The sequence below is a fragment of the Capra hircus genome, assembly GCF_001704415.2.
Source record: "Capra hircus breed San Clemente chromosome X unlocalized genomic scaffold, ASM170441v1, whole genome shotgun sequence".
Classification (NCBI taxonomy): Eukaryota; Metazoa; Chordata; class Mammalia; order Artiodactyla; family Bovidae; genus Capra; species Capra hircus.
Genome location: NW_017189517.1, coordinates 24,030,677 through 24,041,969, shown reverse-complemented (window position 1 = coordinate 24,041,969; position 11,293 = coordinate 24,030,677). Strand labels below are relative to the sequence as shown.

General features: G+C 44.5%; 1 protein-coding gene across 2 annotated transcripts in view; it reads right to left on the bottom strand.

The window, feature by feature from the left end:
• Positions 1-386: 386 nt before the first annotated feature.
• The window catches only part of OCRL (OCRL, inositol polyphosphate-5-phosphatase), a 47,863-nt gene continuing 36,956 nt past the window's right edge, over positions 387-11,293 (bottom strand). The window contains exons 19-24 of one of the 2 annotated variants that reach the window (XM_018044193.1): positions 8,433-8,456; positions 5,592-5,708; positions 4,598-4,682; positions 3,912-4,039; positions 3,035-3,146; positions 387-2,829 (exon numbers count right to left, since the gene is read on the bottom strand). In XM_018044193.1, coding sequence (XP_017899682.1) covers positions 2,705-2,829; positions 3,035-3,146; positions 3,912-4,039; positions 4,598-4,682; positions 5,592-5,708; positions 8,433-8,456 — 591 coding nt within the window. In that variant the 3' untranslated portion in view covers positions 387-2,704. The remainder of the gene's footprint in view (positions 2,830-3,034; positions 3,147-3,911; positions 4,040-4,597; positions 4,683-5,591; positions 5,709-8,432; positions 8,457-11,293) is intronic. The other variant, XM_018044194.1, reaches the window with a different exon arrangement.

The window sequence follows — 11,293 nt, the reverse complement described above, 5'->3', positions numbered from 1 at the left end:
AAGGCCCAAGTGGTTCTCCAAAAATGTGTATGACAGAGCCTGTCAGATTCCTGGGGCTGGCGCAATCATGGGTCTGACTCAGTGTGACATTTGTGGCCATCAAGAATCAACATCTTTTCTTCTAACAGTGTTATTTTGTTGCCTGAATCCCCAGGGTCAAAATAAGGATCCTTTGCTGACTTCTGAAAGCACTGTGACTGCTTTGTTTATTTTTGATAATACGTGGTTTCTTCTCCTCTCCAAAGGCAAGTACACTGAGAATTCTGATGCTATTTCCTTTCAAGATAGGAAATGCCACTCCAGGCATAGCTGGGGGGATGGCAGCAGTCATGTGGGACCTGGCGACATAAGCCTCCTCCTCAGTTCTTCCTAAGATCACACTTTGGTTTTTCACACAACATATATTTATTCAGAAAAAATTTGCAATAAATTATAATAAAAAAGATGACACGAAATACAGAATCCCACTAGCAGCTTTGCTTAGTGACCAAGACATTTTTGGGAAATGTAACAAACCATTCATTACAGGGTAAAAATTAGGAAACAGTGAAAGGGAGACTAATGCGACATCATCACGAGGGGTTAAACCATTTCTTCCCTAAAACGGTAGCTGCAGAGTCCTTCCTACCAGCTGGATCTAAACTCCTTACTTCAGAGGCGCTAGGAAGTAGTGCATTAGAGGCACCTAGGGGTTAGAGAGTGGGTGCTGGAGTACACAGGGAAACAGATTTCTTATGTCTGCTCTGTTTCTGATCTCCCATCCCGAGAGATTGTCTAAAACCCTTGACCCTGTGTACATCCCAGGACCAGAGCTGGACAGAAGGTGGAGGCAGTGAAGCAACCGAGTACACCTGCCTTTCGGAGAGTGAGCTGGAAGCTGCCCACGGCCCCCACCAACCACAGCCCTGACCACATGAAGGCCCCAGGTGGTAGCTGACCGGGAAATGTGTCTAGGACAGGCACTTCCCTGTCTCTGTGTGACCACCTTGCCCCAGAGTCTATCTATCACCTGCCTCTCCTCAGATCCTTTTCTGACCTACTGGACATGACAAAAGGTTGTGCTCAGTCGGCCAGTAACTAAGTTCAGCACCCAGCCCCTGACTTATTAGGTCTGCAGCTATTTGGTACCAATAACTTGATTCCTACTTCCATAATTCTCAATCAGGAAAGGCTTTAGGCAGAATATCACAGGATACATACCTTTTCTTCCCCCAAAGAACTCAATGCATGGGAGACAGGGGAGCTGAAGAACCACTCAGTGGCAGTGCTTTCCTGGCTCTCTGCTTCGATGCTCTAGAAGAGTCAGGAGTCAATGCCTAAAACCTTGCACACAGCCTATACACACGGCTCTGGGGTTTCCATGTGAACATGTGACAATGAGTCAACTCAGGGTGGTTTTAATGAAAGAAAACCAGGAGGAAGTCAATTACATCAGGCAGTTTTGCAGTCAGTGGCTGGTTTGCCAACCAACATAGATTAATTTTTTTTAAAAAGGGCTGCCCCACAGGAGCTTGAGTGAATGACAAGCTCAGAGGGTTGTCTTGGGAGGGAGAGAAGGTGCTTGCTTTGTCCCACTGCACAGTCTCTTTTACGCAGCACTGGACAGGTGACTGGGAGCTGAGGGCAGCTGGCTGCAGAGCCCCAGTCAGTCCTGATGTGGGAGGGGGTGACGGTACGTCAGGAGAGCAGAGAGGGGATTCTTGGGGTTATCCTCAATTCCCCTGCTGGGGGAAGGAACAGTTTCTGTAGAGAGGCCCACTTGGAGTGCAGCCTCCCTTTTTGACTGTGGTACAAGCGTTGCTCTGGAGCTGGATTTCTAAGTGGGGTATGGGCCCCACAGACACCCAGGGTTGGTTCTCGTGTACAATTTGTATAAGAACCAAAAGGGATAGTAGGAAGCAGGACCTGTCGAACATGAATATTCTCATTTCTGAAACACTCAAGAGTGCTTCCATTCTGTGAGTCTGTCACATCAATGAGATGTCATCTCTAATAGTCCCTAATGTTCTGCTACTAAGTGTGGTCTGAGACAAGAGAATGTGCTTCCACTCATCATAGATCCATAAAAGGCCAATGTCAGGAATGGGGACAGATACCATTGTGGTAGGAATGCACAAATGCATGTAAAAACCACATGGAGATGGTTAACTCACTGTTGGAGACACCCAAGGAGTCACCAGCCTCACCGACTTTCTTCGTCATGGTAGTAATTAGTGGAGTAGAGCACAAAGGGGTGACATGGGGAGGCGGTAGGGCCAAAGTCCTTTAGACCAAGGACTACGGACAAGTCTGAGCTACGGCAAGTAGTGCTTGTGGGCCTAGAATAGGTACACCTCAGAATCTAGGTCTCAAGGACAATCATGATGGCTGGGCTGGAGGGCAACACACACATCCCTAGGTAAAGGAGTGTAAATACAGGTCTCTTTGCCTTATGAAGAGAGAACACAAAAACACCAAAATATGGTTAACTTTGGCTTGGCAATATAAGTCTAAAAGTATCTTGCTGCGTAGAATATGGCAAGGGAGGGGTTAGGAGACTCTTTTCCTTTCACACTAGAAACAGAACTTTTTCATGCCAACAGCCTCGAAATTCTGCAACGGACCCTTCCTGTGGCATGACTTTTGAAATCATTCTGAAATACTCGAGGCCCAAGATCTTCTGCCTCTAGAACCTTGGAGAGTAGTAAGAGGAAAAGGCTTATCATTAGTCTTCATCACTCCCAAGTAGAAAAGTCAGAAGGAACTGAGTAGCACGCTGGCGGTCACTTGGAGTCTGTCTTGCCATAAGGTTGGGTGGAGGCCTTAGAAGGAGACTAGTGAAGAGAGTAGCTAGAGGGAGAGAGAAAGAAAAGGGGAAAACACTTAGTCAGACACAACTTAAGCAAAACCTCAGGGATGGGGGCCAGGGGATGAGGGCAGTGGGAGGAAGTGACTGTTATACGCCTGGACACGAAGAAGGGAATACATGTGTCCACCATCCACGGACAGTCCTGACCAATGCTCCCATGTGGCCATTCCTAGGAAGTGTTCTTACCGATCATGTTGGCGTTGACATTGTTGTACTCGGAGAATTTTAAGAGTTCTCGAAGGAATGCCATCAAATAACGAAAAACGTTTCTATGGCATCCTGGAAGCTGGGAAATCACCTGTTTTTTTTAAAAAAAGGGGGTGGGCAGTGAGGATAACATGGAGGAAGGGAGTAAGAAGAGCTCACAGCTGCCATGAAAGTAGTTTATAATTCAGCCCTTACAGGACCCCTCCCTTATTGACTCATGACCAATATTACCTGTTGAATGGTAACTCACACGGCAGAATGGTCATCCTGTTTGGCCCCTGTCCACTCAATGAACAGGCCACGTTAACACATAGTCATACGCACGCCCTGCCTCAGGAGCAGATGGGTGTCAGCCTGGTCTCTCCCAACCTCCCCAGGCAGGTGGTGGTGGCATCTGCCAAGCTGAATGGCTTTCTGTGCAATGCCATTTGGCATGGGTGGGAGCACCTCCCGATACTCACTAGTCTGACTCAGAGGTATTTTCAGTTATTCTGCCTCAAAAGCATTTCAAGATTAAAAACAAACACTGAGAAGATAAAAAGAAAGGCTCACGAGTGTCACCCACCCTTCCTGGTCATGTTGGCTAGAATGCCGCATGTGATCAGTTTTACCAATCTTACCCTGGAGAAGAGGTGTGCACCCTACTCAATGGGCTAACTGGAAAAGGGTGGCAAATATAATAGGAATAACACAGCCTACAGTTGAAGGGTCCCAACTCTCAGTGCTGGTTTCCTGCTCTGAACAGATCAAGACCTGTCCTAGCATACAGCTGGTTGTCCAGCTGGCTTTGTAAAAATGAGTGATTTCTCTGTTGGGGAACTCGCCTCAAACACATTCTCAGAGCAACAAGACTCACCTGTCGGCAGATCCGGGGATCCTGAGCAGAGTCGAGGCATCGCTGATAGAGCTCATAACAGATGACAGGTTCCGGCAGGGCTTCTAGGAAAATGAGCAGTGCCTCAGCCACTGAGTGGTTACTGCCAGCTGGATGGCCTTCTGTCAAGGGAAAGAGGCTCCAGGAAAAAGGCCACACTTAGACGCAATGTGCTCCCTCACTCAAGCTCCCTCAGGGGAGGTTTTCTTCCTCTTATTCAGGGCACCCTGATCCTAATTGGGGTTTGATATTTGAGTTGTTAGAGAATTGATCGAACACTCTTGGGAGGTTTGGCCTGACTCGAGAGTCAAGGGAACGTGGCCTGCAGAATGACAGTTCACACTGGAAACTCATCATCAAGATTTCCCATCCTCCTCCCTGTTGTGTGGTGGCAGGAGTGATCACTGGCCTAAAGCAGAGCAGCACCACGGCTGTTGGTCATACGTCCCATGCAAATTACAATTCATGGTTATCTACCCTTTGATTCCTTTTAGTAAGCATCTCATACAGAGAAAGCGTGAAAGTTCCTAAAGGGAATTGAGAACTGTATAGTCAAAAGACAGTTACGAATAAAATAAATACAGAAAACACAAAAATCACACGCAGGTGGGAAGAAGAGTTTGGGCGAGTGCACATCCAGCTTCCTAAGCCTTTGTCGAAAAGGATACGGATTGTCTTGGGAATGCTGGTGTCCAGACAATCAATGATCTGCTGTAACTCCTCCTGCATTCCAGGGGTTTGGAACAGATCCTCCTACCAAAGAGGTTACAATGAATGGAACAACGCAAAATGACCAGCCCTAAGGTTCTGATGATTACCCAGTGATCAGGAGAGTACCAGGAAGCGAGGGGAAGGAAGAGGCATCATTCATGATGAGGAACAGAGGTGTGACAATGGCACCTTTTCCCTTTATCATCTCTGTAATCCATGTGAAATTTTCTTTCAAACTAGGAGATTATCATCAAAGGTTTCAGCCTGCACCTGACAGGGCAGGGGACTGGATGACTTGACGGGGACATCAGGCATTCCCACTTCCAGGCTCCTGACAGGTACAGAAGGTGGAGTTCAAACAGGGGATCATATCCAAATATTGACACACAGACTGCTAGGGCAGGAGTCAAGGGTATGTCCACACCAAACCTTGTTTTCAAGTTCTGTTACTTTTCAGTAGGTAAGATAACATTATCTTTCAATGTAGTCCCAAGAAAATTTTCTTTTTCGGGAGAATGGGTTGGGGATGGTAGGTATTTTAGATGGGACTGAAAAGTACGGACAAATTTTTAAAAAATGGGATGGAAGTTTGCTTTGGACTTTGAAATCTGTGATGCCAAGGTGACAGCTGAAGCAGGTGCTCTGGACTCAGGTGCTGAGTGGTCCAGGGGAAAGCGTGTGTGGCCAGGGGACAGGGGAGCTCAGTTGGGTTCTACTCTGCCACTACACTTATGCCATAGTCTTAGGTAAATCCCCTAGCCTGCCTGCTTCAGCTCTCACACCTATACATGGGAATACTTCCATTTGCCCAGGTGCTCTCATGTGACAGTGCTGTTCTGCAGAAGTGGCTTGGGAAAGTTAAAAGCACTATCTATACTGACACGAGGTACTATCATTTCCCAGTAGACTCGGGTGCCTTCCAAAGGTGCCCAGAGGCCTGCCCTCACTCACCTGGTGACAGGCATATCTGAATAAATGGTCTACCAGGAGCCAGATCTCCTTGGGCACTTTAAGAGGTTTCTCACTGGCACCTTCATCCAAGGGAACCATCTGCAGAAGGGATTTCTCCTAATAGATGAAAAACAGTGAGAGTCAAAGGGTCTCAATAAAAATTCCTGTGTGAAACCATCTTCCCCCCACCCAAGTTCTGCTTATATGGGTATTATCTGATCTTCAGCTCTTAAGACTGTTTTTTTTTTTTTCCCCTCACTGGGACGCTCCTGGTCAGAAGGCACTCAATATGGATTTCCACAGTTAAATGATCTCCTTTTCTAACAAGACGCTTCATTTGACCGTTAAGCATTCCATCTGGGTTTATTATGTTTCTCATGTCGATGCACTGTGCGCTGTAAATCCTTTCAAGGGTGACACTGAGAACCGGCAATACAGTCACGGTAGAGTCCACACACTACCGGAGACTCACGGACCATTAAGTCACAATTGTCAACAGAGCACTTGGAGAGAGCAGCAGCTACTGAGTTGTTGACTTTTAATTTATTCTTCTTTCAGGTCTTACCACAAATATCAGAGCTTGCATTGTTGATTTAAATGGCGTTCTCTGGTCCTCAAGAATGAAAGACAATTCACATTAGACCTACATGCATGAATATTTCAGGCTTGATAGAAGATCTAATCTTAAGGCACTAAAACTCAAAGTCCTAAGATCCAAAAATAGTAAACTGAACACAGCATACCAAGAGCCGGAAATACCATGAAAAGTCTAGGCTCTGAGTCCAGAAGTTATTCTTTATAGTAACAGCTCAGCAAAGAGTTCTCAGGCCTTTGACTCCATTCACCTAACTTTCTACTCTCTCTTAGATTCTCCTGAAGGAATCTCAGAAGAAAACCCAGAAGTGATATAAGTTAGATCAGTAACTAAACCTGGAAATGGGGAATAAACTCAATTATTTCATGTTTATATAGTCAAATAACAAATATATCACAAGGATTTCTGAAATAGGTTAAAAGGCATCTGAAGGTAGCCTTCATACAAAATCCAGTGCAGAAAATGGTGACGAGTTTTTGGTATCTTCCATCTCTTACACCTCTGGTTTAAGGTCACATATTATGTATACTCAAACTTAGGAAGTGCTGTAAATTTGATCCACAACCCTTAGCTGTGTCACTTGAAGGGAAAGAAGAGAAGTATTTCACTACTTCCAGAGAGTGCATACACTAGAACAGACAGAGGGCTAAGAAGAGTATTCTGTTCTTCAACATGCACGGGTGACCTTTTAAAGCTGCTGTGCCTTTCTATGGGCATCAGGAAGAGAAGGAAGCATGACAGTTGGTTAGCATTTAAAATCTATCTTCTTCACATTCATTTTGTTTCCCTTCTTTCCCTGGGAATCCATCACTTTATATTCACGTCTCCTAGAGTTGCCAGACCTTCAATCATGGCTCATCCATTAACTTCTTTCTACTTGCAAGTATTAAATCCAGGCATCCACATGACACCTGAGCCAAAACACTGTCCATAATGCACTCTGCTCACTTTCTGGACCAAATGTAACACATGTACAGATTCTTCAGCAGAATAAATTATTCAGCACCAATTCATGTACTTTTTAAAAAATCTGACATCCAATTAGCACTTTTCCTGTACTAAGGCATTAAGGCAACACAAGGCACTATTCAAGATGAAAAGACACATGGCCTGCTATTAACAGGAAAGGGTTGGGAAGCAGAGCCGTCTCAATCCTTAGTGGTTTAAAAAGGTTAATAAAATGCCACCAGGTTACATACACCATCCACTATCCATTTTCAAATTCACGTGTGCTAATATGAAATGTCATGCTTGCTGTCTCTGAAGTCTAGAGAAAGATTACACCCAAGAAACAAACTTTAAAAAAAGTCCACAAATGATCCTGAACTCTAATTTTTCAAAGAGAAACCAGGCACGCTGTGTCTTCTTTCAATGGGACACATTCAGTACTTGATAAGTTCACACTCTGTAACCTTTGTGCTGTTAACTGAAGCACAAAAACAGTATGCCATGCCTACCATCAAAACACATTAAACTCCACCAAATGGGAAGGTCACATTAGATACTGTGTGAAAGTGTTTTAAGAATGGTTTTCAAGCCCATATTTCTCTATTAGATGACCGGTAGAGCTGGGCCACAAGCAACACAGAAGGAGTGCTCACTTGGTTCCTGTACTGGGTATGCAGGAGACCCGGGTTCTAGTCCCCTGTGCTCCACACCCTTGATGTCAGGAGCAGGATGACTTCAGTGAGGTTCTCAACCTTCCTGGGTTGTCTATTAGAATGGAGATGACATCTTACCCTGTCTGAAGGCAGGGAACTCTACCACATGATCCCTATGATCTCATTCAGGTCTAGGATTCTATTCTATGCTCTATTCTTGACCATATCTGTGTATTCTTTCGGTAATTACTCTTATCACTTCCCCCAAATCACTCTTAAAGAAGAGAAATTCACTTCTGCTTTTACTATCATTGAAAATGGAGAATGGCTAAGCAGTACCCTCCTCCATCTTATGAGCTTTCATATACATCGAGACAGCTCTTCAGTTACTTCTCATTTCAAAAAACAGTAATCTGGAACTTTGGGTCCTATTGCTTTTATGTTCTGGGTCTCAATGACTTGGCAGGTGTAGTAAGTATCTTTCCTGTACTTTAGACACACTTAAACACAGCTGGCAGAATTTGGGGGGATTCTCATGGAGTCAGAGGTCTCTGATATGGGAAAGCCAAGGGATAAATTCCAAGGACCATGGTTAAATGTTAACCAAGCACAGGGAAATGCATAATCACCAACGGATTGCATTACCTTTTCTAGGAAGCTGTCTTCTTCCTGAGAGCAGAGCAGGAAAAGAAAGTCATTGACAGATAGAAAATGATTAGAATTAACTTACAGAATTAGAAACAGATCAGTATTATTAGAATGCACTAGCTTACTAGATACACATATTTTAAACAGCTTTAAATTCTGCAAATAAATTCTGTTGAAAATGGAACACATTCTCACATACAAATTTCTCAATTATGCATATTCAATTTTGGGCAGTTTGTTGAGACTATCGCTCAAGAAACATACATGTGCAGTCCTAGACTTTGGTGTCCATTTGCAGATGTCAGCTGATCAGCCAAACGCCCACTGGGGTTTCCTCTTCCTGCGCTGCTAGGCGGCATCTCGCTCACCCTAGTGCCACTTCAATGGAAGAATGTGGTTGTGAGCCCGAGAGCAGCCACGCAGAAGGAGATGGTGAGCATCTCTCCTCTCCACTGCCATGCCTCTCAGCCTAGCTAGCTGTCTCTCTCACTCCTTTCCCCTGCCTGGTACCCTCTCCCCTCCTCAAGGGCCGTTAGAGTCCCCAAATACGAAGTCTCTCTGAAATACAAATTCATTTCATTCCAGACCTTTGTGGACCATAAGATCCATCATTATCCCCTAGTGTGTTTTCTTACAGGGCATAACAGAAAAAAAGAGAAGCAAGGAAGAAGGAAGAAGGTTATCTTTTTAATCATCTTTGTGTTTCACCATTATTACCATCTAACAAAGACAACAGCAACTACTGCCACCACTTAAGGGGTATCTGCCATGTAGCAGTAATTGCAATGGGCTCATATACAGTGTCATTTAGTCTCCACACAAAAGCAAAGTAGATACTATTCCCATTTTATAGAGGAGGAAACTGAGGCTCTGGGAGATTAAATTATTTGCCCACGGCCACACTATTAGGTATTAAGTGGCAGAATCTGGATTACAACCCAAGTCTGACTGACTCCACAGTCATGACCACTATGCTCCCTTAGGTAACTCAGAAAAGGATAAACTGATTGCTTCCTAGACAGAGAGGCAGAGGAACTCTTCGAGAATGTATTCTATTCTCTGGCAGGCTGCTGCTGCTAAGTTGCTCCAGTCGTGTCCGACTCTGTGCGACCCCATAGACGGCAGCCCACCAGGCTCCACCGTCCCTGGGATTCTCCAGGCAAGAACACTGGAGTGGGTTGCCATTTCCTTCTCCAATGCATGAAAGTGAAAAGTGAAAGTGAAGTCACTCGGCAGGCTAAAGACAGTTAAAAGGCAGCAGGGTTAGTGGAAAGAGTACAGGCATGGGTGTCAGGCAGTCCTGGGTATCAATCTTCATTCTACCTCTTATTCATTTTGTACGGACTGCAGGCAAGCTACTGAACTTCACAGAGCCTCGGTTTCTTCATCTCTAACAAGAGACAACAACATTTACCTCACAGGCACACGGAAGTGGCCTAAAACTCGGAGTAGGGGAGTGGGGCGGAGGGCGTGCAGTGGTTTTGCAAAAGGCCGGCAGCAGGCCAGGTCTCTCAAAGCTCCCTGTACCTCCCCAACAATTCCCAACCCTGTCAGGGGCCACCAAGAACCTGAATAGAAATCCCATGTCTCGGTCTGAGAGTGAAAGGAGAAATCCTGCTCTCACCATCAGAAATGTGCAGGAGGTTGGAGGTGGGGAAGTATGTGTTCCCTGACACTCCAGCTAGTGGTGCTGAGCGCATTTGTCCCACATGACTGTTCCATATGATGGGTAGAGTTTTTAGCACTATTAGCTACATTATGAGTTAAACATGCTTTTGTAGCATATATACAATGAAATATCACATATAGAATGAAATAAAAGTAATCAGAACAATAGTGCTTTATAAAGGATACAAAGTTTATAGTGTTATAATTATAATATTTGGAAGTTAATTCGGAGGGCCAAACATCTAAGCTAACTCAATTTTGGAGTACAATCTTTTTTAAAATTTAGAACTACTTGTTAACAAACAGAGAATCTTCCTGTCTGACAGACTTCTCTATCTTCCCTCCCGTGAATATGTGCCATATGATATGATGAGTAAAACCAGGCAGAGTTTTTATATACTAACCTGCCAAACCATCCAAAAGGTCTTCTTTGAGCACTATCTACCAGTGCAAGACACTGAGTTAAATGTCTTTGAAGGGTGGTGGTGGGAGGCAGGTGTGAAAAGTGAGGCTACACAGAGGGGAAAGACATGGTCTTTGACTTGGGTTTGCAACTGAGTTGGGGTAAAGAGGCCCAGAATTTATGGCCTGGCATTATTTTGATTCACCAATCTGAGTTCTCAATAAATGGTAAAAATACATAAACAAAAAATCAGGGTTTGTACAAAGGAAGAAGTCCAACTAGCCCTTAAAAGAGTCACAGGATTTTAAAGGGCAGAGATGAGGTGGGGACATTACAAGTGGCGGGGGAGAAGAAAGCAGCATTCTCCTAAGGCAGGCCTACCATTGCTGCTAATCACTTAGTCCGACTGACTTGATTACTGGCTGCAAAAGGTTACATGTTGATCATATTATGATCAATGTTATGTGGCAGCCAAGCCTGGATGGGAGGGGAGTTTGAGGGAGAATGGATACATGTATATGTACAGTTAAGTCCCTTCCCTGTTCAGCTGAAACTATCACAACATTGTCAATGGGCTATACCCCATACAAAATAAACAGTTCAACAAAAAAAAAAAAAAAAAAAAAAGGGAAAAGAGCCCAGGAGTCCCCAGCGGGAACACTGGCTTATAACAAATACACTGCGAATCGTTCTTCACCCCAGCATTCAGCCTTAGAGGAAATTTCCCAGTAATAAATGCAATGAAAATCATGTAAAAAAGTCATTTAGAGGCAGATTCAAATTTAAA